The sequence below is a fragment of the Lactuca serriola genome, chromosome 8, assembly GCF_051521515.1.
Source record: "Lactuca serriola cultivar US96UC23 chromosome 8, Lser_US96UC23_V15, whole genome shotgun sequence".
In the NCBI taxonomy this organism is placed as follows: domain Eukaryota; kingdom Viridiplantae; phylum Streptophyta; class Magnoliopsida; order Asterales; family Asteraceae; genus Lactuca; species Lactuca serriola.
The window spans coordinates 226,991,761-227,019,732 of NC_136415.1; the positions used below are offsets into that span (position 1 = coordinate 226,991,761).

A 27,972-nucleotide genomic window follows, 5' to 3' on the forward strand; every position below is an offset into this window, starting at 1 on the left:
AGTGAATTAATTTAAAATGTTTGATTATAAGTTACACAAAACACACAAAAGCAGTGGAGAAAGGTTTTATGGAATTAAATCTTAAACAAACAAATAAATACCAAATCTCGATAAGCTGACCTAAGACAAATTTCTTTAGGTACTTTGGTTTAGACAAATTACATCTTGAAATCATAGACAATTGCACAAACATATTTATTTATTCATGTTTACCGATTTCTAAAATGATTAGGTTCATGATCACTATTACTAATCCTTTAGCAAACAATTCAATTCAAACAGTGATCGGTTGATTAAACTAACAGGTTTCCTAGTGTTCAGTTCGTATCAAGGAAGACTTGTAATAATAGTTAATCAAGTTTGTTAATTTAATTAACTCATGTGTGATTGGTCATCACACATGCTCACACATTAACTTACTTATTTTCTAGTTAACCCTAGGTTCACATTCGCTATTCCTAGTCATATAATCTTAATGGTCATCAAAATCATAAGAGACAAGCAATCAAGCCGATGTTCATACAACTCAATATACTTAACAATTAATCAGAAAATAATTGTCATTAACACATAAGGATCTTTTAAAAAGCTTATCAAGATAAATTAAACACAAATAAAACAATCCAAATATCAATTAATCCATAAATCAAGGTTTCATCTAATCATAAACACAAAGTAAAAGGTTTTTTACACCTAAATTAGAAAGTAAACACATAATGGAATCACAATGGAATGCTAAACATGGTCACGACAATAAACCACATTATTACCGACATGAATCCACTCTCCAATCCCTTATATCTTTGCTCCATATCAGCTTAACGGCCCTCTGGCCGCCTTCTAGACCCTCAAAACGGCAGCTATGAAGTTTTCTTGTCGCACAAGTCGAAGTGGAATATCATAGATTATGAAAAATGGTGGAATGATATTGGGTTTTTATAGTTAAATGGAGATGGATTTAATATGGAATATTAGATTTGGATTGGAATAAGGAAACTAATGTGGCTTAGGGATTAAGCAAATAAAAATAAGGTAAGCGGTGCTTGGGGAACAAGTAACTTGGAGGGAATTTCCGTCCAGCTTTTATGCTTCATCTTCAAGGCCAATTTTGGATAAGATAAGTTCCGAATTAGCAAAAAGGCCCTCTCACACAAGTCGTTGGGAATTCCGTCTAGTTTCCAGAACACTTTGAATCTCGTCAATAGGACTTATGAGTCATCAGATATACCCGAAACACTGAAGAGGGGTCAATCTGCCAACAATATCCTTTTTGCATCTTTTCAGCTCCATTTTCTTTCTTTTGCATTCCATCTCCCATTTTAACTGTAATTAAGTATTTCAAAGCATATTAAGTATATTTTAGTTCTAAATAATAATAATAAAGGCTAAAATATTAAGATATGTTATACATAAATATATATAAAAATACACATATCAAAATACCACACACTTAGCCTTTGCTTGCCCCCAAACAAACTAACTTTTATTATTTCACCAATATCGCATAGAATAATCCATTTCAAACCCATCCATTATCCCAAGACCGCAATGCATGTATTTGTGTCTATAATCCTAAGAACTTCCCACTCCTAAATACTCACAATCTTTATGAAGCTTCACCCCTTAGCTTATACGACATTCATTTTTGCAACCTTCCGAATCAATCCTCGGATATCTTTCTTAACCTCAAGGTGTTTTTGGTTAAACTACCAAGCATACATAAACTCTAGAAAGAATTACACTTTGATACCACAATGGAGCTCTTTGAATTCTTCACTTCTTTGAATATTTGATTTTTGCTTTCTTTGAATTCACCACCTTTTTTTGATTTTTGGTATCTTCAACTTTTTGTATTTCTTCAGAATCTTGATCTTTTGATTTCATACTTGACTGCTCCAAAATTCTTTCAACTTTTTGGTAATTTCTCTCTCTCTCTCTCTCTCTTTTTATATCTCACTTTTTTCGCTCATACCCTACATGCTTAAGCAAGGAGCTTAACTTCAACCTTTATTGGTTAAGGTATTAGTCTGAGTGCAATGATTACATAAGCTCTCATGGATAGATTTCAGGTTTAGGCTGCAAAACTTATTATGCCATATAAACTACTAGATTACCTTTCATATCTCATGACTTTTCACTAGGAAATGAGAAGCCACAAATACACTATCACATGTGTAGGCTCAAGTAAACATTTGGGTTCTCATTGGATCATCCCATACAATATTAGAAAAAATTTAAATTATCACTAGATTTTCTAAATTCTACTATTATTTCAAGTTTATATAATTTTAAATTTTCCTAATCTAGAAATTTTGGATTTTCCAATTTAAGTTCCTTTTTCAACCCCTTACCCCACACTTATTTGATGCAATGTCCTCATTGCGTGCTAAGACAATTAAAGAACATAAAACTCAATAGAGAGAATTGGAACAGACTCCCCTGGGGTAGTAGTGGCGAGATCGAATGGGGCTGCTAAAAGTTGCTCCCAAAATTGATGAAAGACTAGAAACTGGAACTGTTTCTTCTGAATGTGCCGAAAAATAAAATCAAGAACACTGACTTCTGAAATGTGGTGCAAAAGATTGCAAACTAATGCAATGTATAGTAACCATGACATGGGAAAGTGTCGACCACGTCGTGTCGTCGAGTGAGGAAAAATTCATATCGCGAATAATAGCATGGCCATGACGCGGTAAGTATCGACCACATCGTGGTATCTGGATGGCAGCTTCCTTCCTGCAATGAAAAACTCCCCCACGACATAGGAAATTGTCAACCATGTCGTGGCAGCCGGGATGATACTTCTGCTCCGCGTAGAAATAAAACTCCATGGCATGGGAACAGCTCATCCATCTCATAGGAATCAATGTATAGTTAGAAACACCGCTCTTTAAAAATAATTTTCTCTCACGAAATCGACGTGCATCCCACACTTATTGAAAGTTGTGGCTCTTGATTTTCAGCTTCAAACACTCACACAACTTTTTCTCTCATGAAAAATCAACATTCGACCTCAATTGTTGAAATTTCTGAAAGCATCTGAAGGGTAAAAATTCTGCAAAGATCTTAAACATCAAGAGCATCAACACAAAAAACATAATTTACACAAACTAAAAATGTAAGGTCCTAGATGGAAGGATCTTCACCAATGATCAATAAAGCATAAGAAAACAAATAAGAAATGGAGTAGGATATGAATGAAATTGAGCTTGCATACGATTAATCACTTGAAATCGTCTGATACAACTCAGGGACCGAAAACTTAGCTACGTACCACACTCTACATTCTAACAACCTGACACATATATATACTAACAAGGACCAAAAACATCAAACAGACACAAAACGACTCCAATATAAATTAACAAAAGCCCTAACTCATCTATACATTGATGCCTAGCCCAAACCATATGAATTGGCCCTTCAATCTCCCCCTTTGTTTGGGGCTAGCATGATTCAGTCTTTATCAACCACCAGCATGTCTGACTTTCCCATAGCTCCATACCACATCTCCTTTTGAATAATATCAGCAACCATGGTAGTGTATTCCTTAGCAGCAGGCTCAAAAGGATCTTCAACCACCTTGATTTGATGAATAGAAAGATGATGTATATCCCACTTTCCAAATTGTAGCAGATCCCTCTTATCATATAGACGAATACATACATGTTTAAGTTTGATGACAACAGAAGATGTAGTTTATTCAAACACCTAGTATTGCATGGATTCTAGAGATCCATCTGGATTGTTCTGAAGGATAGGAATCTGCTTTACTTGATTAGTAGCGGGCCACATCACAAACCGAAGAGGCTGATATGTTTTGGGATCAATGACATTCAGGTATATCTTGATGATAGACTCTGCAGTCTTCATTGAGGGAAAGCCCTTTGCCACTTGACCTTCCAAAAATAACTTGAACTGTATCGCCTTGGGTTCATTTGTAGGGTTTAAAAACGGAGCCTTAGATAATTCTGTAAGCTCAACCCTGGTCCAAGAGTGGAAATCGTGAGCATCTTTATACAATTCGGTATTTCCACTCTTCCTTCTTACAATCCACATTTTTAGAGGGTCATGTAATCCCCACGAAACAATCCCAGATCTATCACCATAAATGTCTCTAAAGCGATTTTCTCCAATGTCTGTAACGGTGATCTTTGGTTGACCCACGGGAGCATTCTGATCCGAGCTCTTCTTGAATAAAAGTTGACCCTTCTTAACAGAATTGTCTAGTTTAGCACGTTTTAACGCCACAACATTTGGAGCCTGCGCTAGTTCTTTGTCAAAACGATTGACAACCCTGGGTGTTATTGTAAGAGGTGGAACTACAGGAGTGTATTGATTTGGAAGATAGACTCTGGGTTCATTGACAGATGATTTGACTTTGTCACCAAATTCTTCTTCCAACTTCTTCTTCAAATCATAATAACTGGCGGTCAACAGACCAAAATGCGTCTGAAGATTGGTGATTTGCTTTGTTTTCTGAGCATTATCTTTAAGAAGATCAGCAACTTGATTATTGAGCTTGACATTCTCAGTTTGAAGGTCTGCAACTTTGATATCAAGCTCGATATTTTTTTGGTTCAGCATACCAATCTCCTTTCTCAGCTCAGGCACTGAGGCGTCATCATCTACAGATATACCTTCCTTAAAGGATATTCCTTTTCCGCGTGAGGAGTGAGTTTGACTTAATAACATGGCCAAATGAATAGCTAGTCTCTCAGAGACAGTATCATGATAAGGCCTTAGAGGAGACGATCTCAGGCCAGCAGACGAACCACCAGCTTCATGGATAGAGCTAGGGTTCTCTTGAATGGTCACAAAGGAAGATGGAGCAAATGTTATAGATGGAGGAGTCTCTGTGGTTTGAGTTGTGTCAGGAAAAACAATTCCCACTCTTGGATCAATTCTGTGTCTTTTCATCGGGGACTGGGAGGTCCGGACAAACTGGGTATCACTTGTAATTGGCTCGGATGTAGGAACCACATTATCAAGGGGAGGAATCCCTGATGATGTGTCCATATGAGTTGAAGAATCAGCCGCTTGGACGGTAACCGGAGGCTCAACTTCTCGATCGTTAACTTTTTCCCTTATCTCTGGTGTTGGATTGGCACCATCATCGATATCGTTGAGGAAATCATCTAGGTCTTCATTTAGCAAAGGGTGCTCAAGTCTAGTAAATTGCATTGAAATATCATCTTCATCGTAACCAGACAAATCAAGATTTTCATACTCATCCTCTTCTCCTCCTTCAGTCTCAATAGCTTCTTCTATAGTTCCCTCACTGAAGTCACTCTGAGGTGTTACGCTTGTGAAATCATGCTCTTCAGCAACAATGGAGGATGGAGTAACATTTTCAATCTCATGGTCTGAAACAGTTATAACCTCTTCATTTACATTTGCATGTTCTAACGATGCTTGATCAATTGACATTTGTTCAGACGACCCATGGGATTCTGAAGAGTCTGACAGCTCAGTAAACATTCCAAATTTCACGAGAGGATACTTCCCATGAAACATGATTTTCCCTTTATGGTTCTGCTTGATTAGGCTCACAGTGTTTGGTCCAAAAGCTTTCATGTCACAAATTTCTCCTGTCTTGACTAGATCGGGAAATAGGTTGTTGATGAAGATTTAAATAATTCTTGGATAGAGCAGTAATTGATCCTTCGACTTCTTGTTTGCATTAGTAACCATCTCTTCCAATATAAACCTTGAGAAGTTGAAATCAATCCTGACATCCAATGCAATGATCGCATGAGTATTTCTCGAGGATATTCTGTCTGAACCACCCTTTCTCCCAGATATACAGTTGACAAATACGTGGGCTAGAAACCTCCAGTACGGAGGTAACAACTTCTTTAGCGTTGGTGGAAAGACTCCTTCGTATCCCATCTTCTCGAGATACTCATCAACAACTCTCAGATCTATATCAGTTGGGAAGGCAGCTTGATCATCAATCTTCAAGATATCCCTAATGAATTTCTCAGAGATAACTTTTGCATCCCCTGACAGAAGCTTCAATCTTCACTGATCCATTATCTCCAGTCTTGACACTTGCAGATCTCTAAAATTCGTTGATCATGTTCAGATAAATGATGGGGTTCCATGTAAGTGCAGTTGAGATGCAGCACTCCCTTAGCCTGTACATCATTGATGTGAACTCGTTGTATGCTACAGGAGGATCATCAAGAAGAATAGACACATTGTGACTTTCTGCAACTTTGAGACTTGCCATTTTATCTTTAAGAAAAACAGGTTGATTTGAAGAAATAACACAAAAAAATTCCGAGGGTTTGAGAGAATCTTGGAGGTTTTCGGCCAGAGAAGATGAAATGAGGGAAGAACCGAATTCGGTGTCCCCTTTTCCTATATACCTGGCCCAAACCCGGTTTTTCACCCATGGGTTGATCCCATTTTTAATTAGCATTAAGCCCAATACTCAAAAATTTCAAAAATAAATCATTTTGAGGATTAACTTCAATATAAAATAAAATAAAATAAAATGAAATAAAATTTTCTAAATTTTACCAATCCTAAAAATTTAAAGACTAAAAAATAAAAATAAAAATAAAAATATTTTCTAAGATTTATCAATCCAACAAAATGAAAATAAAATAAAATAAAAATACTAAAATTTTAATTCAAACTAAATTTAATCCTCTATCTTGAAATTGATTAACCTTTTGTGATATGGGATCAAAGTTGTTAGACAATCATTTTCTATTTATCAGTACCTCTCCTTTCATGAATAGATCTGGTCGATCGCCGGTATTGTGGTCCACTTAAGCACGAAAAAATTGTGACAAAAATTCCTAAGGACCATTTATCTAACGATGACCAAGGATATTGTTGTCCACCTAAATTGAGCAGCGAGATCTACAGACAATCTAGAATTGTTCAATTTTAGATGTACTAGAACATGTTTCCCGCTTCCTGACATACCCCAATAATCAAGGACTTCCGAGATACTCCTTACTTTAGGTGAGCAGACTATTATTAGGAGAGAGGATAGATTTAGAATGCATATGTTGTACACCCAGGTCAGATCTCTTCCAATCACGCAGAGGGTGAAACATATGACTAACTAGAATTTCAGAGGGATTGAGAAGTAGAAGGTTGCATATGTTGTGTACCAGGTCGGATTATGAATCACGCAAAGGAGACAACATATGGCTAACAGGTAAAAAGAATAGCATAGATAGAAGATATAGAGAGACAGATTTGCATATGTTGTAGTCCAGGTCGGTTCTTTCGATCACACAGAGGAAGCAACATATGACTAATAGAAAGAAAGAAAGAAAATAATTTTCTACATACCTAATTTATAGGAATTCCCTAGTCGCCCTATCAATACCGGAATGAAGGAGAGAATCCGTACATCGAGGAAAAGTTAAACCACAGTTCTAGATATGGGTTCTCTTAATGTGACTGGTGGATTCTCATGTATATCTCCCTGCTCAACCTACACAAGCGTCATATTGTCAGGCTAAATGAAACTATCTAGGTCAAGAATTATCAAGTCTCTAGATTCCTTAAGTTCATCTGCACCTAGTCAAGACCATTAAATTTTTCGTGCCTACCAGCACATCGAACACAGAGCCTAGACAATTCAGCTTTGGTACCTTACACAGATTCAGATTGTCTGTTATCACTTGTTGATATCACTTCCCATCACATCACTTTTTAGAAATATTTTTGATTTTTCTGTTTTTCTAATGTTTTTGGATTTTCTGATTTTCTATTGTTTTTGGATTTTTTAATTTTTTAATTTTTTGTTTAATTTCTCCCCCTAAATTTGTGCATGGGAGAGAATGAAAATAAAATGCGCAAATTTAAACTAACCTAAACAAAAATTAATCCTCAAAGCGAATCATTTTCAAAAAGTTTACCGGCACATTGAATCGAGCTTTGTTAAACGGCTTGGTGAACCGCTGCGCCACATTATTATCAGTGTGAACCTGTTCTAGCCGAATAAGCGAGTGCTCATAACAATCTCTGATAAAATGAACTTTGATATCGATGTGCTTGGTTTTTGAGTGCTGGACCGGATTTTTAGCAATTTGGATCGCAACCTCATTATCACAGAATATAGGGGTTTCTTGAAAATTCAAACCGTAATCCAACAGCTGATGTTGGATCCATATGACTCGAGAACAACAGGCTGACGCAGCTATGTATTCTGCTTTAGTTGTTGAGGTCAAGACAGTATTCTGCTTCTTGCATTTCCAAGACACCAGCCTATCTCCGAGAAATTGACATCCGCCTGAAGTCGATTTCCTGTCAAGCTCGCAACCTCCATAATTGCTGTCTGCAAAAGCATAAAGAACAAATTCGGAATTTTTCGGATACCAAAGACCCAGTTTTGGGCTTCCTTTGAGTTTCCGAAACATCCTTTTAACAGCAATAAGATGAGACAGTTTAGGATTAGTCTGGTAGCGCACGCATTGACAGACCGCAAACATAATGTCTGGGTGACTCGTAGTCAAATACATCAGCGACCCAATCATCGATTTGTAGTATGTTTGATCTACGAATTCGCCTTCAAGATAAAGAGTCAGCAGTGGTCTCTCCGCCATGGGCGTTAAAGCAAGTTTAGCATCTCTGAACCCGAACTTCTCGAGCATATCGTCCACATATTTGGCTTGATGAATCAGGATTCCAGCTGAACATTGTTTGACCTAAAGCCCCAAAACAATGGTCATTTCCCCCAATGAACTCATCTCAAACCGCTTTTTCATGACGTCCTCGAACTCCTTGCATAGCTGAGGGCTCGTCGACCTGAAAATGATATCATCCACGTATATTTGGACAAGAATTTGGTCTGCGCCGACATGCTTAATGAATAGGGTCTGATCGATAGTGTCGTGGGAATAGCCATGGTCGAGCAAGTGCTGTGTGAGGGTAGCATACCAGGCTCTGGGAGCATGATGCAGCCCATACAAAGCCTTGTCTAACTTGTAGACATGATTAGGAAGTTTTGAGTTAATAAACCCAGGAGTTTGATCAACATAAATCTCCTCCTTCACCTTTCCGTACAAGAAAGCCGCCTTGACGTCCATTTGATATACGGTGAAGTTCATGTAGGAAGCATAAGCGAGGAAGATATGAATAGCCTCCAAGCACGCCACCGGAGCATAGACTTCTCTATAATAAAAACCCTCAATTTGTCTAAACCCACGGACCACCAATCTTGCCTTATTAAGGACAATGACACCCAAATCATCTTGCTTGTTCCGAAACACCCATCTAGTCTCAAGAGATTTCTTGCCTTTAGGCAGCTCCACCAACTTCCAAACCCCGAGACTTTCGAATTGATTGAGCTCGTCATGCATGGCATCTACCCAGTTGGGCTCATTTAAAACCATTTCGACATTCTTGGGCTCTATTTGAGAAACAAAACAAGAATAGAGACATGTGTTGACGTCTCCACTCTAGCTTCTCGTTTGAACTCCGTCGCCCAGCTGGCCAATGACATTTTCTATCGGATGATCGAGCTATATGTGAGAGGGGATTTCATGACTGATGTCATTGAATGAGACTGGAAGATTATGGATATTAATAGCTCCGTCATGTGCTGAAGAATCCATGGTAGATGTACTAACTTCGTGTGGTGAATTTGCTACAAACTCATCTACGATCTGTTCGGGAAAAAGAAGTTCCATTAGATTTTGAGTGACAGCGGAAGCATCTTGGTTCATGGACTCTCTTTCAACTGGAGTTAGAGGAGTAGTGTTAGCATCTGGAGCAGAATGTTGTGTTGGGGACTCAGGAGAAGCAGTTGGAACAGATGACTCCACTAAGCGATCAGTAGCAGAAACCAATGGCGGTCTGTAGACAACCTCTTCATCTTTGTCTTCAATGATAGTCTTCGAGCCAGAGGTAGACCCAGCTTGGTTATCAGACGGCACACTAAAGGATTTGAATAGAGATGTGTAGTCAAATAGCCAATCAGGACCCACCCTAGCATCCGTCTCATTCTCTTCAAGCCAACGAACATCGAAAGACTCCACGATTTTCTTCGTCTTCTTGTTATATACCCGCTAAGAAGTATGAGCAGTGTATCCGACGAAATAGCAATCATCAACTTTGGCATTGAACTTTGGGTTGGATTCCAATTGGAGAAGGGTACAAGGGCAACCAAATACTCGGAAATGGCTGACAGATGGCTTGTGTCCATAGAGAATCTTATACGATGTTTTCATCTGGGCTTTGTTGATCAAGACACGATTTTGAACGTAACAAGATGTGTTGATCGCCTCCGCCCAAAAGAAAACTGGAAGTTTAGATTCACAAAGCATCGTCCTTGTGGAGTCTTGTAATGTCTGATTCCTCCGCTCAGCAAAACTGTTCTGTTGTGGTGTCCGGACAGAGCTAAATTGACACACGATCCCTTTCTCAGTGCAAAAATGATCAAGAACAACGTTCTTAAATTCTGTTCCATTGTATATACGAAGCGCTTTCACTTGGTTGTTGGTTTGGTTCTCGATCATCACAATGAACTTCTTGATAAGATCGGTGGTCCCAGCTTTGTTGGATAGTAAGAAGACCCACATGAAACGAGAGAAATCGCCTATCACAATGAGACAATATGAATTTCGGTTGATGTTGAGAACGTTGACCAGACCAAACAAATCCATATGCAACAATTGGAGCATCTGACTGATGGAGTTGACCTGCTTTGGCAGATGTGGTTTCTGATGGTGTTTCCCTTGAGCACAGGAAACACATTTTTCAAAGGTAATAAAATCCCTGACAGGCAGACCGCGGACCATTTCGTTCTTAGCAAGATGATTCAGATTCTTTGCATTTGCATTGCCAAGTCGACAATGCCACAACATTGCGTTTTGTTCTAAGACTTTGGAAAAGAGGCAAGTGACTTCATCGGGTACGTTGTTGTTCATGTCGACAATATAGGCATTCCCATCGCACTTTGATTTTACAAGAATCCACTCCTCCGGGATGACAATGCCCGGCTTTAAGATTAGACATTCTTTATCGGTGAAGTGTGTTGAGTAACCCTTGTCACATATTTGAGAGACGCTCAATAGACTGTGCTTCAACGCAGGAGCATAATTTACATTCTCAAAACTGAGCACTCCGTTGGACACCGTTCCTTTCTGTGTTATTTTTCCACCTTCTCCACCCGCGAAGGAGACATATCCCCCATTAAATGTCTAAATGTCGCGTAGTTGGGAGATATCTCCAGTCATGTGCCGGGAGCAACCGCTGTCGACATACCAAGGTCTGGCGACATTCCTCCACAACTGTCCATGCCCGATGAGCGGAATCATTTAGATTTAGGGACCCAGTTCATCACAGTCCTGGGTTGACCCTTAACTTTCACAGATTCATCTTTCAATTTTTCTTTTGATTTTTCTTTTTCAAAAGATACAAAGGAGGAGGATGACTGATTAGATTTTAATTTTGGCATCCATTGATATTTAGGTTTTCAAACAATTTTCTTTTCAGTTTGCTTTGAGCAGGTGGATTTTCTACTCGAAGAGTTTGAAGATCCAGACATACTTTTTGACGAAATCGACTTTGGCTTAGCTTGGGTCGATTTTGGCAAACTGTTTGTGAATTTATTGAAAACCTATTTTTTCCTTTTAAAACTTGCCAATTTCTTGTTTTGATTTGTTTTCCAGTCATCATCTCGAGATCGAGTTCTTGAGGACTTTCTAATTAAAGACCGTCCTCTAGACTCATTCTCTCATCTTTGTGACAAGTAATGCACAAAAATTCGGTTGAGACGGTTTCTAGTAATATGACCAGCAGTACCACAATTGAAGCAAATTTGTGTATTATCATTGGATTGAGTACTGCTCTTGTCAGATTTCTGGTATTTATTATGTTTTCTAGCATTTTCACATTTGCAAGAACAAGCACTAGATTGTGTAGCAAATGTGGAAGATGTAGAAGCATTCAAATCAGATTTAGCAATTTTATCAAAATCGACACCATTATTTTCAAAATTATCAGTCTGAAACAACACACCACCAGAAACAAAAACGTTAGTGTTTGAACTTAACACAGACTTGTCACAAAATTCAATGCCAAATTTAGACGCAAAATTATTCGACTCAGACTTTTCAGCTTCTTGCTCCCCCTGAGCTACTGACACATATGCACATAAGGTAGAAATGTTAGTATCCAAACTCTTATTATTAGAATGTGTTGCTTGTTCAGAAGCTGACTTCCCATAAACCATGAAAGGTTCTCTATCAATTTCTTCTTGAGACAAGGGAATAGCAGTGTAATTATGATTGAAGGGAGGGGGGCACTCTCAAATCCTAATCCTACTTTTATCTTATTACCACAAGTGATATCTTTCCATTGCATCTATCCTTCTATCATTTTTGCAACAACTTCACTTGAACCATCGAATTTGTTAAAAATAAATTCAGCATTTTCAAGACGATTTTTCAATGCGTCAAGTTCAGCGGTTACAGCAACAAGTTTTCTTTTGAGATGATCATAGTTCTCGCATTTGTTGATGTAATCTTCTTGCAGTTTCGTAAAGTCCATTGTTTTATTTTCTAATTGTGTCTTTAAAGGCTTTTGATTTTTCCTAAGTGTGTAACCCTCATATTTAAGGTCCTCGTTCTCTCTCTTGATTAATTCAATTTGGTCTCGCAAAAATTTAACAGTTTTAATACAAGACTGAGAGCAACCAAATTCACAAACCTCAGGTTTGGCATGCTCTGGAGTGGTTTGCACCATGAATGCAAACTGAAGATTCATCATCTCTTCTTCAGGATCCTTCTCTGTTTCTTCTCCCACACCATCCTTGATCTTGGAAAGATGTGCATTTTCAGGTCCTGAAATATTCAGAGCCTGAATTTGATCTTCCCAATTAAAATATTGGGCCACCATCGCCAAGTTAGCAGTCTGATTGCTTGAAGAAGATCCCTTGTTGACATAGGTAACCGACACCATGGTTCGCTCAGAATTCTCTCTTCGATCTGGCTTAAACACATTCCCTTGCAAAATGCCCAGGCTCATGGTAGTTGTAACATCATAGTTTTTCTTTGTTGAATCTCACTTTCTTGTCGGAATTTACACTCCAGTTGTTCTTTCATGTTTTCTTGGAGAACTATTTTGCCCTGAAAACCACCATGGCCACCTGCCATGTAATGTCCATCTCTTCCACATCCTCAGGATGGATCTGGTCTAGGTCAGCAAATGAGAGTTGTGGGGAGAGTTCTCCGGCCACAAAAGCATTGTAGCAGTTTACCAAACCAGTGGCGAGGTCCATATTTTCTTCCTTTTCCTTTAAAGATGAAGCTTGAGTACTGATTCCATGAGATTGAACTGGTGCAGCTGTGGATAAACCAACACTAGAACCAACTTGTTAAGCTAAAGTTTGAGGTTGAGGAACTTTAATTTGTTGCATTTGAGTTATAACGTATGAAGTGGGCTGATGGGTCACATAGGGTTGAACTTGAGGAGCTTGAGAAGTAGAAAAGCTTGGTAAGGCGGTGTTGTTGGTGGTTTGAATCCCAAGATGTGATGTGGGGTATGAATTGACATGGTTAATCTCTCTTTGCTTATCATCAAGATCACAACCCTTAATGATTGCCATCATTTCAGCCAAACTCAAACGGTTCAAATCTTTGGTCTTCTTAATCACTGAGACATTCATATCCCAGGATTTTGGCAGAGAGTTCAGCAACTTTTTGTTGATTTCCGATCTTCTAACCATCACACCAGCAGAGCTCATTTCTGTGGTGAGTGTGATAAACCTTTGCAACTGATTCTCAAGTGTTTCTCCCAAGACACAATTAAACATATTGAACTTTTGTTGTAGCATGTCTTGGCGACTCTGTTTCATGTCTTTGTTGCCTTCATAGACTTCTATTAGTGCCTCCCATAAGGCCTTTGCTGATGTATACTCACAGAAACCTTGAGCGATTTTCAGAGATAATGCCATGGTAAGTGTAGCAAGAGCCTTTTCTTGCTCCTCGACTCTCTCGAAATCATCATCGGTGTAGTTCTCAACTTGCTTATCAATTATGGTTCCATCTTCCAATGTAGTTGTAATGCAGATTGGACCTCTAAGAATACTTCGCCATATCTTGAAATCCTTCATTTTGATGTACTTCTCGATCCGATATTTCCATTCTGGAAATCTTTCCGCAGATAACAGTCGTGGAATTCGAGAAGTAGTTACCATAATCGCATCTAATTCATGGTGAGCTGACATGCTTTGAGATTCCATTTTATTTTTTTTATTTTTGATGTTTTTTTTAAAAAAAAAAATTAAAAAATTAACTTGAAAAACAAATAAAAGGATCAAGTAAATAGTTCTCGGTTGAGTGCTGATAATGTTTTCGGTTTCTAAAGTAAAAGGAGGTTTTAGGTTTCTAAATGAAAAGGGGTTTTCGATTTATGAAGGATCAAGGGTTTTCGTTTTTGAAGATTCAAAAGATTTCGGTTGAAGAACAGTTTCCGGTTTCTGAAGATTCAAAAGTTTTCGGTTGAAGAACAGTTTTCGGTTTCTAAAGATTCAAAGGTTTTCAGTTGAAGAACAGTTTCCGATTTCTGAAGATTCAAAGGTTTTCGGTTTATGAACAGTTTCCGGTTTCTGAAGATTGAACCGAAATTAACAGATTTCAATGAAAAACTTAAATTTTCGATCCAATTTTGATTTCCACACACTTGAAACCTCAAACACAGCTTCCAAACAGCTTAGATCTGAACAGACATCAATTGAAGATATGTTTTCGGTTGATGAAGATCAAACCGAAAACAATAAAATTTTAACTGAAAAGCTGAAATCCAAGCAGATCTCTATTCCACACGATGCAAACTGTGATCTGATCTTCAAAACTCGAGCAAAAACAAGCTTCAATAGACCGAGAACGTGAAGAACATGACTGTGAAGTAGAAAACTGAATAAACACACTTGATTGACACCGGTTTGAGCTCTGATACCAATTATAAGGTCCTAGATGGAAGGATCTTCACCAATAATCAATCAAGCATAAGAAAACAAATAAGAAATGGAGTAGAAGATGAATGAAACCAAGCTTGCATACGATTAATCACTTGAAATCGTCTGATACAACTCAGGGACCGAAAACTTAGCCACATACCACACTCTAAATTCTGACAACCTGACACATATATATACTAACAAGGACCGAAAACAGTTTTTGGTTAGCAGACCGAAAACTGGTTTTCGGTCACTCCTTAACCAAAAGTTTCTAGACCAAAAACATCAAACGGACACAAAACGACTCCAAAATACATTAACAAAAGCCCTAACTCATCCATACATTGATGCCTAGCCCAAACCATATGAATTGGCCCTTCAAAAAATAAAATAAAATAAAACAAAAACTCAAAAGTAACTAAAAAAATAGCAAACCAAAATAACTAAAAAGGATATCAAGATCACTCGTCTTCATCGAAATCAAGCTATAATTTTTGATTAAATCCCTTGCATGCAAGAGGTGGTTTGTGAAAAGAAAAACTTTCGGGACCTGTCAGACTACTTCCTTTGTTTTCTTTGCACCATTAACTAACAAGTAGAACAAGAGTTGACCCAACTAGTCAAGAATAGCAAGTGTTCGGTCTTCCACTTAACCACCTCGATACGCCTTGCTATACTACGCCTCGTGGATTGAGTTGGAAAAATCACCAAAGTAGTAGACTAAACAAGTCAAGAATTCCCTAAACGCTTGCAATCTCGAAACCCATACAAAAATTAAAACCAGGCAATGCGTATGATCACGAATTCCAACACAAAACAACAAAAACCTTCCCGACAAGTGACATAATATCAACAAAAAATAAGATAAAAAATTAAAAAAAAACAACTAAAAATAAAATAAAAATAAATAACGAATAATCAAATAAACTAAATTAATTGAAAACCGTTCCTCCGCAACGGCGCCAAAAACTTGATGTGAATCTTAATGCACTAGTTTTTTATTTATAATTCCTAGTTTATCGCATCTAAAGCACACCTTACAGGCAGTGAGCCCGATCGAGTATAGTATAGCTTTGATAAGCAAGGGTGTCGAACACAAGGGGAACAGTAGTGAATTAATTTAAAATGTTTGATTATAGGTTACACAAAACACACAAAAGCAGTGAAGAAAGGTTGTATGGAATTAAATCTTAAACAAACAAATAAATAGCAAATCTCGATAAGCTGACCGAAGACAAATCTCGTTAGGTACTTTCGTTTAGAAAAAATACATCTTGAAATCATAGACAATTGCACAAACATATTTATTTATTCATGTTTACCGATTTCTAAAATGATTAGGTTCATGTTCACTATTACTAATCCTATAGCAAACAAGTCAATTCAAACAGTGATCAGTTGATTAAACTAACAGGTTTCCTAGTGTTCAGTTCAAATCAAGCAAGACTTGTAATAATAGTTAATCAAATTTGTTAATTTAATTAACTCATGTGTGATTGGCCATCACACATGCTCACACATTAACTTACTTATTTTCTAGTTAACCCTAGGTTCACGTTTGCTATTCCTAGTCATATAATCTTGATGGTCACCAAAATCATAAGAGAAAAGCAATCAAGCCGATGTTCATACAACTCAATATAGTTAACAATTAATCAGAAAATAATTGTCATTAACACATAAGAATCTTTTAAAAAGCTTATCAAAATAGATTAAACACAAATAAAACAATCAAAATATCAATTAATCCATAAATCAAGGTTTCATCTAATCATAAACACAAAGTAAAAGGTTTTTTACACCTAAATTAGAAAGTAAACACATAATGGAATCACAATGGAATGCTAAACATGGTCACGATAACAAACCTCTAACGCCCCGATTCTCATGTAGTATTTAAAGAAAATGTTCTTGGTTTTGGCCCTACTCAACGAGTTGGTTTCCCTACTCATCGAGTAGCAGCGGGTTGGATCGCGAATTAAGTGATCTACTCGGGCGAGTCCTTTGTGGGACTCGGCGAGTAGGAGCTGGAAAATGAAACCCTAATTTCTAGGGTTTGCACCGTTATTTAAAGAAGCTCAAGCGTCTTTCAGTTCCTTTTTGCAGCTCCCTTTGCATCACTAACTCGTGTATGTGTGTGACCATTGTGTGTTGAAGCTTGGAGAGACGATTTTGGTGAGGAGAGCTTGGGGAAAACAAGTGGTTTGAAGCAAGGAGCTTTGGGGAAATCCGGATCTACTTCTGTGGACATCTCTTTGGAAAGGTATTAAGCTATTACCCTCGTTTATTCAGTTTAGACCTCCCCTCTTAGTGAGTTTTAGGGTTTTTATGAGAATATCAAGTTGGTATGGCAAGCTATAGGCTAGATCTGAAGTTGTAACTTCAGATCTGGACCCTTTTTGGATTAGAGAAGCATAAAGTTACAGCTTTGGACGAGATTAAGGTTCCCTTGATGAATGAAGTCCCATTAAGAGCTTGGATTTAGCATTTAGAGCTTTTAAAACAATGCATGTACGTGAAGTTTGCAACTGTACGTGACAAGTAGGCCCTAGGAGCCTGGATCTGTAAATTTGAGTCGCTGCATGGCTCAAGATAGGCCTGTATGGGAAAAGGACTGGATGGACTCGATGAGTTGGATGAACCACTCGGCGAGTCAGATGAAGAAAGCTGTGAACTCGACGATTTGGATGAGCAACTCAGCGAGTTGGATGAAGATGGTCATAACACTCGACGAGTTGAAGAACAACTCGGCGAGTCGGATGAGTTTTAGCCAAGGACATGTTTGCATGTAAATCCGTCGAGTTGCAAGGAGGAAACTCGATGGGTGGCCTTAAGGTTTAATCAGGATTCGAAGGAACTCGACGAGTCACCCCGAGGACTCGGCGAGTTGGAATGTGCTCCGAGGAACTCGGCGAGTTGAGGTCAACATGGACTGTTGACCTTGACTGAGGACTTATACCTTAATCAGGGGTTGACTAGTGGGTTGTGGGGTACCTTATAAGTTGAGGACTAATGAGTATTTTGAACTATGATCATAGGTGGTGGAGCCTGTGTCTAGTGACCCAAGAGTTGGAGTTTATCTGCCGAGTCGACATATGCAAGGTGATTTATCCTCACTATATCGATAGGGTCTACGGCACCAAGGCCGACCCTTTAGTTGTGATAGTTATGGTATCCTACATGTGATTATAATCTGCTTGATTGGAATCAGGATAGACAGTACGTTATGCTTTTATGATCCATAGGGATTGGTATGTTAGTGACCTGCTAGGTCAGTTTCGTAGAGAATTTCATGATTGATGATCAGTGATATAGATATGCTTGATGTTTGTATATGCCCGTATTTGATAATTATGCACACAGGGTTATTGCTTGTTGGTTGGGTTGAGGCGGTCCTGCTTCGTGCTGAAGTCCAACATACCCTATGAGCGGTCCAGGGAGACTGTAGGCCCACATGGCGGACCAGTCATGTCGAAGGCTCGGGATAGATCCAGATAGACTATAGGCCCAGTAGGGCGGACCAGTCAGGCCGATGGCCCAGTATGCATGTTGATTGATTGATTGTTATTGATATGGTTTTTGTCTGTATGGTATTGGTATTTTGGAGGTAGCTCACTAAGCCCTAGGGCCTTACAGTTTTCAGTTTATTGTTTCAGGTACTTCAGGAGACTGTGGGAAGGCAAAGACATGACCGTACCGCTCCTCATTCTTGTGACCTATTTTGGGACACTCTAATGATAATTGATTTGAAAAGTGTTTTGTAAACAATTACTATTTGATCCCTTTTTTTCATATTAAAAGTTTAAATTTGGCGTGAATTTTTATGGATGTTACAAAACCACATCATTACCGACATGAATCCGCTCTCCGATCCCTTTATATCTTTTCTCCATATCAGCTTAACCTCCCTTTGGCCGCCTTCTAGACCCTCAAAATAACAGCTATGAAGTTTTCTGGTCGCACAAGTCGAAGTGGAATATCATAGATTATGAAAAATGGTGGAATGATATTGGGTATTTATAGTTGAATGGAGATGGAATTAATATGGAATATTAGAGTTGGATTGGAATAAGGAAACTATTGTGGCTTAGGGATTAAGCAAATAAACATAAGGTAAGCAGTGCTTGGGGAACAAGTAACTTGGAGGGAATTTTCGTCTAGCTTTTATACTTCATCTTCAAGGCTGATTTTGGATAAGATAAGTTCCAAATTAGAAAAAAAGCCCTGTCACATAAGTCATAGGAAATTTCGTCTAGTTTCCATAACATTTTGAATCTCATCAATTGGACTTATGAGTCATCAGCTATACCTGAAACACTAAAGAGGGGTCAATCTGCCAACAATATCCTTTTTGCATCTTTTCAGCTCCATTCTCTTTCAATTGGATCTCGTCAATTGGACTTATGAGTCATCAGATATACCCGAAACACTGAATAGGGGTCAATCTGCCAACAATATCATTTTTGCATCTTTTCAGCTCCATTCTCTTTCTTTTGCATTCCATCTCCCATTTTAACTGTAATTAAATATTTCAAAGCATATTAAGTATATATTTTAGTTCTAAATAATAATAATAAAGGCTAAAATATTAAGATATGTTATACATAAATATATATATATATATATATATATATATATATATATATATATATAAATACACATATCACACACCTATTCATGCACGTACCGAGACCCTTCCGGAAGTGACCAAGTCACTTCTTACCAACAATTCTAGTACCCATTTATACACTAGTATGCAGTATCTCTTATCCTAGCTCACAAGGAATCCCACCCTATCCTGTTATTAGTTGAGAAAGAAGCTTCTACCAATTTTAACTAGTTATCTTACTAATACAATTACATGCAACCAAAATTAAACAGTCTTTTGACTGAAAGATCCTTCACTACAATGGTTAGACTCAAACGAGAATTGCACAATAGATAATTGTAGCACCAGCAGATACAAGCTAATCAAGTTAGCGATAAAATAATACTTTTACAGATGATTATTTAAGGTAAATAGTCTTAACCAAAGTTAGAGTATATATGACAAGGATTATGTACATATAAAGAACACCCAAATATGACTTCATGAGAGGAAGTTATGATTTTTCTAATATTTTAGCGTTGCAATATACAACTTAGAAACCGAAACTGAAATTTGTCGATTGTTAGGAAAAGCAATCTAAACGGGAGTTAAAGATCTCATCAATACATATCTGTCGATATAAAGACAATCGAGAACAAATGTTATATATGAGAGTTATGAATTTTTAACAGACTTTGATAGTCCAAGTCTATTAAAAATTTAGCTTTAAAAATAAAGTCAAAACTAGCTACCGACGGAGTCTAAATGAATGTTGTGGATCTAGTCTATAGCTACGTGTGTATATAAAATCCATCGAAAACAGATCTCATATGAAGAAGATATGAACTTTCTAGGGAACATAAATTCTTTGCGTGCACCTGCGCGCACTGTCACTCCACCTAGAATGCAACATGTGACACCATGCAGAATATGCCACATCATCACTTCTGACCAAATACGCGACATGCAGGACCCGGTGTTTTCTCATACCATTCTCACACCCTCCAAACGTTTCTCTCTCGTTTTCTCTCAATTTTAAGCCCTTTCTCCTTAATGTTTTAGTTGACAAAGCTCTACGGTTTTAGATAGCTAATGATTAGGAGCTCTCGAGCCAGAGTTCTATCCGCTTAATTCCCAGTTTTCATTAGTGTGCTCCGTAAGTTAAGCTACACTTATTTTATTTAAGTGTAGCTTTTAATTATAGTCATAGTCGTTATTATGAGCCTATAATTAAGAGTTATCAGTAATTCCAAGTCACAATACTAATTGATCTACTTACGGGGATGATGTCAACGTTGGACTTAATGAGGTGTTTAAAGTGGGATTTCCAAACAGTATACTCTGTATACCAAACGGATCGTACCTTCAATATGTTCCTACCTGGTTGTTACTTACTTGATAGATCTTATTGGGATTAGTGAGGAATATTGACTATCATTAGTTACCTGGAATATTAATCTAAGAATTAGCGACATTTGTAACTAGGTCACCTCAGAAGAAAAGTCAAGGAGTTTGGCGGAGCGCTGCCAAATTCTCCAGTCACCCACCTAAGTCAGGTAAGTACATAATTACTTTCAAACCTACACATAGATACAAGTAGGGATGAAAATGGGTCCAAACCCGGACCGGATGGACCCAGACTCAGAAAACCCGGAACTAGATAACGAAATTTTGAAGAACCGAAAACCGGACCGGTATTTAGGAACCAGTTCCGGGTAAGGTAGTATGTAAAGTGAGTCTAGAACTAGAAAACCCGGAAACATCAAAGTGGGTAGGTTGGAACTGGATAAAGTGGGTTTAGAACCAGAAAACCCAAAAAAACCAGAATTTTTTAGCAATTACTTACGATTTAGTGGGTTGAACTTTGAAAATTTTCATATTGATATCCCGACTTTGGGGGACTATATGTCATTGAATATAAAACCAAAACTGACAAAATTATAGTCTAAAATCATGCACAAACTCTAAACCACACTCTGAAAAACATCATGTCAATCCAACTTTAAAAGAATGAGATATGTATGTGTTAACTTTTTCACAAAATACAAAGTACCAAAACACATAGCAGAAAAGTTGAAAATTTTCAGCTTTGATATCCCGACTTCGGGGGACTGGAAGGCGTTGAATATTAAACCAAAAATGATAACATTGTAGTCTAAAATTGTGTACAAACTATAAACTACATGTTGGAAAAAATCGCATGTCAATCTAACTTCAAACAAATTTGATACACATGTTTTAAAACTTTCACAGAATACAAAAAACCTGAAAAACTAAAAACTTTCAGCTTTGATATCTCGACTTTAGGGGATTGTAAATCAATGAATATAAAACTAAAATAACAAATTTATAGTCTAAAATAATGTACAAACTCTAAACTACACATTGGAAAAAAAAACATATGTCAATCCAAGTTAAAACGAATGAGATATGCATATTTTAAATGTTTCACAGAAACCGGTTCCAGTCCCTAAAAGTGGTTTCGGTTCTAGCTCTTAGACCTGGTTTACCCGGACCGGATGGAACCAAACCCGGATTACCCAGGTAAAGCCAACTTTTAAACCCGAAACCGGAACCACTTCTATATATTCCAGTTCTAACAGTTCTGGTACTGATCTGATTCCGATTCCAATCTAGTTTTTTAATTTTAAATCTCATCCCTAGATACATGTATTCTAATTGGTTAAATTATATGTGCGTTGTCTTGCTATGCTATATATATATATATATATATATATATATATATATATATATACATATACAACTTGATATAGTTACTAATTGATTAAACTAAACATATATTATCATACTTAATAATATGAGTGGGTAGTAAAGGGTTGTGCGAAATAAAAAATGAGAGTTTGTGATAGGGTTGTGTGAGATAGTGGTTGTGATAGATTAGTGAAAGTCGTGCAAAACAATAAGACATGTATTTCGTGTCTATCCCAAGTACTATTGTATTGACGTGCTAAATCAAAGTACTATTGTACTACCATGCTAAAACAAAGTACTATAGTACTGTCGTGCTAAACCAAAGTACTATTGTACTGTCATGCTTGCCATGACTATCCAAAGTACTAAGGTATTGTTGCGTTGTCGTGTTTACCCAAAGTATTATCACACTGTCGTGCCTAATCAACTAGGAAATGTAGGTAGCTGCTAATAAGGGTCCTTTAAGAAAGATATCTCGAGATCGTCATACTAGGATTAAAAAGTGAGTATAACTGTAATGGGGTAGTGGGGTATTTGAATACTGAAGAATATATATATATATATATATATATATATATATATATATATATATATATATATATATATATATATATAATTGTAGATTATAATATTGTGGGTTGAAAACCCTATGTGCTTATTGATTGGGATTGTTGTCTCAATAAAAAATAAACCAATTAGCCAATGTAGATAGGGTAAGTCGGGTCGAATCCACAAGGAGTTCATGGTCAAACTCTATGTCAAAATAGTCAATGGGAAATAGATTACTTGTAATTGTCACAAAAAGGTTTTAACAAATATTAACCAAAAATACTTGGAACTTTATTGATTAAAATGAAACTTTAAATGAGAAAACTAAGGTATTCCCAGTTTAGTTGTCGGACAGTTCAGATTTACACACTTTCTTCCCTAAAACTCTAGTTCAATTACTTAGATGTGATTAGGGTTTATTATCTTGCAACACATAATTTTGGCCACATAATATGTTCATTCAACTAGTTGTCTTACTCCCTACATTTACTTGGATTAAGAATATTTAGTGAATTGGTAATAGAGTGTCTTGCAACTACCTATTACAATATTAAGATTTAATATGACAAGTTGGAATAACACATGTGGATTCAATCAAATGTCTTTATTCCTAAACTACTTGAACTTGGAACAATCAGTGAATTGACAATGAATTATTTTAATTAGGAAATCAAACAAATTCATATAACCCAATGTCAATCATTATTACCAAAAAGTTATCATAATAAACATAAAATAACAATCGAAATTAACTAGAACCAAATATTAGTCAAGTGTGTTCATCCAAAAGTTCTAAACATCCCCATAAGTAACCTAATGGTTTAGCCTTCCATTAAGTTCGTAAAAGCAATAACTTGGATGAAATAAATAAAATGCATAGTAGAATTCATAAACAAACTTAAAATCATCCAATAATTGTAACCTATGATTATCAAAATATGGAACAAATAAAGCTTGGGGAAGAAGGAACCATTTCTAAAAATTACTAGAATTGATGAGAATCATTGGTTGAATGATCTTCAAATGTTTCTTGATGATGAATTGAATTGAATCTTGCCTTGAATTCAGATTGAAATGGAGTGAAATTGTGTCTTCAAATGATTCCAAGGGTTTAAAAGCCTCAAAATCACAGGTAAAAACTCTGTTTTTCGGAAGTGGGAACCCTAAAAACGAGTACATATGTCCCTATTTATATTGTGTGGAAGAAATAACAATGATGGGGAGATATCGGATGTTGGACGTCCTTGGAGACATCTTAGACGTGGTGTAGGATGTTGATCCGTCCTTCATGGCGTTTTAGCATGCTCTCTGTCATCCTTGAAATACAATAAACATTTGCCTTAAAGGGTAGGCGTCTTAGGATTCGTCATTGATGCATTATAGGACGTTCTTCATGACTTCAGGCACTTTCTGTAACTCGTCGTTCCAACACGATATGCCCCAATAACACCGTGACATCATGTAGAATGTCTTACACGCCTGGTAGGACATCAACGGGGTCTCCTCCTTTTCCCTGCTCCGCAATCTTCCGAGATGTTGACCTATTTGACCTTGGTATCCAACGGGGCATCATAGACGCATGATCCGGATCCTTCGTTTTCCGGGCATGTTTTGGTGATGAAAACCGCAGAATCAACAGAAACACAAAACATGTAAGTTGTGGGAAATTTTCTTTAGTTTCAAAAAACTTCTTGATTCAGGTCAATCAGAGCTCCAGAGATGAGATATGACCAAAATATTGAAGAGTGGTCAATTTTCCCATCAACATTTTTCTTCATTAATTTGGCAATTCGTCTCCCATGTTTGTTAGCTTCCTTTTGCTCATTTTTCTTGCAGGTTCCTCCCAATTATAGATTATATAACTACTTGCACATAATGCTCAACATTTCATCAAAGTAGTGCCATTCTTGGTCAATCACACATTAATTCCATAGATTTAGTACAATTTATTGTGCTATAAATTTAGACCGATCACTCACCAGGTTTCCTAACTCGACCCACTCGGTTTGCCTTATATGACAGGTAGCAATACAAAGATACTGATAGATAATGTAATTATCTACTAATAGATTCAAGGAGATGTAGATCGTTAGTATATTGAGACTTTGTAATTCTTTGTTTATACTTATGTTTCATGTATTAGTTATGACATCCCAGGCTTTTAAAATATAAAATCTTCTGAAATGCCTTGATTTCGATATTATATCATGTCAATGATATTTTGGGACCAATTCCGCAATAACAAATGTTTTAAATAAGCATAAACAAAAAGTTTTAAAACAACCTTGAAATTGGGGATGTCAAATAAATCTTTGTTAACACCCTACGAGATCCAGGAAGCTCCGAATCTCAGATGGGGTTCTCAGAACCTCCCATCTAATCACGGCCTCAATCTTAGCCGGATCGACCAATATGCCCTTCTGGTTAATGATGTGCCCCCAAAAACTTCACCTCGAGCAACTAAAACTCATATTTGTAGAATTTGACATACAACCTATCTCTCCTCAGGGTCTCCAATTCCTCTCGCAAATGTTCTTAGTGTTGCTCCTTAGTCTTGGAGTAGACCAAAATATCATCTATAAACACTATCATTGACCGATCTAATATTGGTCTACAAACTCGGTTCAAGAGATCCATGAACGTTGCTGGTGCATTGGTGAGTGTGAATGGCATCACCATGAACTCATAATGACCATAACGAGTCCTGAAGGTCGTATTCTGCACATTGTCGTCCCTAACCCTCATATGATGGTAACCAGATCACAAATCAATCTTGGAATACAGAGATGCACCCTAAAGCCGATCAAATAAGTCATCGATCCTCAGAAGTGGGTAGTGGTTCTTCATTGTTAGCTTATTCAACTCGATAGTCAATGCACATCTTGTGGGATTCGTCCTTCTCTTTCACGAATAGGATCGGTGCTCCCTATGAAGAACTACTCGGTTGAATAAACCCCAAGTCTAGTAGTTCCTGAAGTTTCATAGACAACTCATGCATCTCCGATGGTGCCAAATGATATGGTGCGTTGGCTACCGGGGCTACACCAGAGACTAAATCAATCGATAACTCGACCTGCCTCTCAGGAGGCAATCATAGTATATCTTTAGGAAACACATCGGGGAAATCCCAAAAAATGGACACATCACTCAACATCGTTGTGCCCCCAACCTGAGTATCCCCCGTATAAGCCAAAAACCTGGAATAAACCTGTTGAAGATATCTATTTGCTCTCATAGCTGAGCAAAAAGTCGGACTATGTGTAGCACCCATCGCCAGGAATAACAAATTATCCCCCACTTGGGATTCAAACTCTCACTAGCTGATGCTCACAGTCAATCATCGCCCCATTGGGACCCAATCAGTCCTTACCAATGATAACCTTCGACCCTCACAGAGGAATCAACACCAAGTCAATAGAATATCTCTCGTTAAACAGGTTCAGGACACATCCTCGGTGAACCCTCGTACCACTCACAGAACGGTCATCAACAATATCAAGCTTTAAAAAATAATCTATAATCTTGGGAGCATCACTAAACTTATTGCTAAGAGTAAGAGATACAAAGGATCGGGTAGCACTGAATCAAACAGAACATGAGTAGTTATATAACTGACTAAAAAAGGTCCATATACAAGATCAGATATAACATAAACATAAATAAAGAAAGCAATAAAAGATATGATAAAATCATGTACTGGTAACCACATATGGTGCTACACGAGCCTCATCGGTTGTCAACCTGAAATGCCCTGATCTTCACAACTAGTGTATCCGCCTTGCCATGGCAGCCATCGGTGATCCTCAAAGTGGCTGGTGCAGGCGCAACCACTGTCCCCCTTGTCAATCTTAGACAATTGGCACTTTTATGGTCAGTCAGATTGCAATGCAAGCAAATCAATGTACCCCAGGGGAAATCCTTACTTATATGACCCGTCTAAACACATCTGAAACAACTTGAACCCACAGCTTGACAAGCCCCACCGTGCGGCTTGTCGTACTTGACGTAATGGCTCCGACCTTACTGGCCTCTGGTGTATGAATCAGAAGTATTGGGCTTCTTAGTCTGGCTAACTTTTGTATGCACCTGCTCCGGCTTGTGCTTCATCCAAAGCTCCAGCTCAATCTCCCATTATCGGGCACTCGCAATCATATCCTTTAGGGTTTTGCACCCCAAAAATATCACAAACTCTCTGATATAATCCTCCAGCATATCATGATACCTTGTCTTCTTCATCTTCTCATCTGCAGCATATTGTAGAACCAATAGGGACCTCTCATGGAACTTGGCGGTGATCTCCACCATGGTCTTTGTAGTCTGTAGAAGGTCCTATAACTCTCTCACCAGCTATTGCACATCAATAGCCGGTGCAAACTCCTCATGAAATCTCGTAACAAACTCCTCCCAATACATGGTCACTACCGCCTCAGGAGGCAAACCTTACATTTGCTGCCTCAGGGCAAAAGCTCGTTTGCTTAGTATTCTCCATGTCAGCGATCCACCGGCGGCTATCAATGGGGTCATTTTCCCCCAAAGAACTCTAGAGCTCCATATTCCTTGAACTCCCTAAATGATGAAGTCTGAGCTCTTAACTTGCCCGAAGTAATCACTACCTGAAGGGCACCAAGTCGCTCATCCATGAGCTCCATAATCCCCTCCTTTATGGTACCAAAAATCATAGGGTTGGCCTCCATGATACTGTGAGTGATCTCATAAGTAATAAACTCAAGCAACCACTCATTAATGGGTTCGACACCAGTGTCGGAACCAGATCTAGAAGCTCCTCCTCGAGTGGACACCATGATCAATATTGACTGAAATACCAACATACAAATGATCAACAAAATATTGAGGAGATTTCCTCTCTACAAGTCCCTTAAAAATTCCAAGACCATTCTTGTCTCAAGTACACATCATATTCTTTCAATATGACGGGCCCAATACTACCTTCCACACATATCTGCAATTTCCTCAAGAATCATCCCAAATCCTCTAAGTGGCCACACTAAATCCATACACACCATCCATATGCTAAACAACATACATAACCTACTATGACATGTCCTAGGCTCTCCTAGGAATTCTCAACTCAACCACCCTCCAATAATGCGAATCTCTACCAACATTGTTGGTTTCCTTATGCATGCAAGTTGTACAAAAAATGGGATGACATAGACTGTCGAATAAT

General features: G+C 37.8%; 1 protein-coding gene across 1 annotated transcript; it reads right to left on the minus strand.

Annotated features, from left to right (window-relative positions):
- Window positions 1-13,351: 13,351 nt before the first annotated feature.
- On the minus strand, window positions 13,352-14,218 carry LOC145067908 (uncharacterized). Its single transcript, XM_079014935.1, has one exon. The coding sequence runs from the start codon at window positions 14,216-14,218 to the stop codon at window positions 13,352-13,354; it is 867 nt and encodes a 288-aa protein (XP_078871061.1).
- Between the last annotated feature and the right edge of the window lie 13,754 nt (window positions 14,219-27,972).

Coding starts and splice junctions, on each gene's coding strand:
- LOC145067908 (XM_079014935.1), bottom strand. CDS start 14,218: ATGGAATCTCAAAGCATGTCAGCTCACCATGAATTAGATGCGATTATG.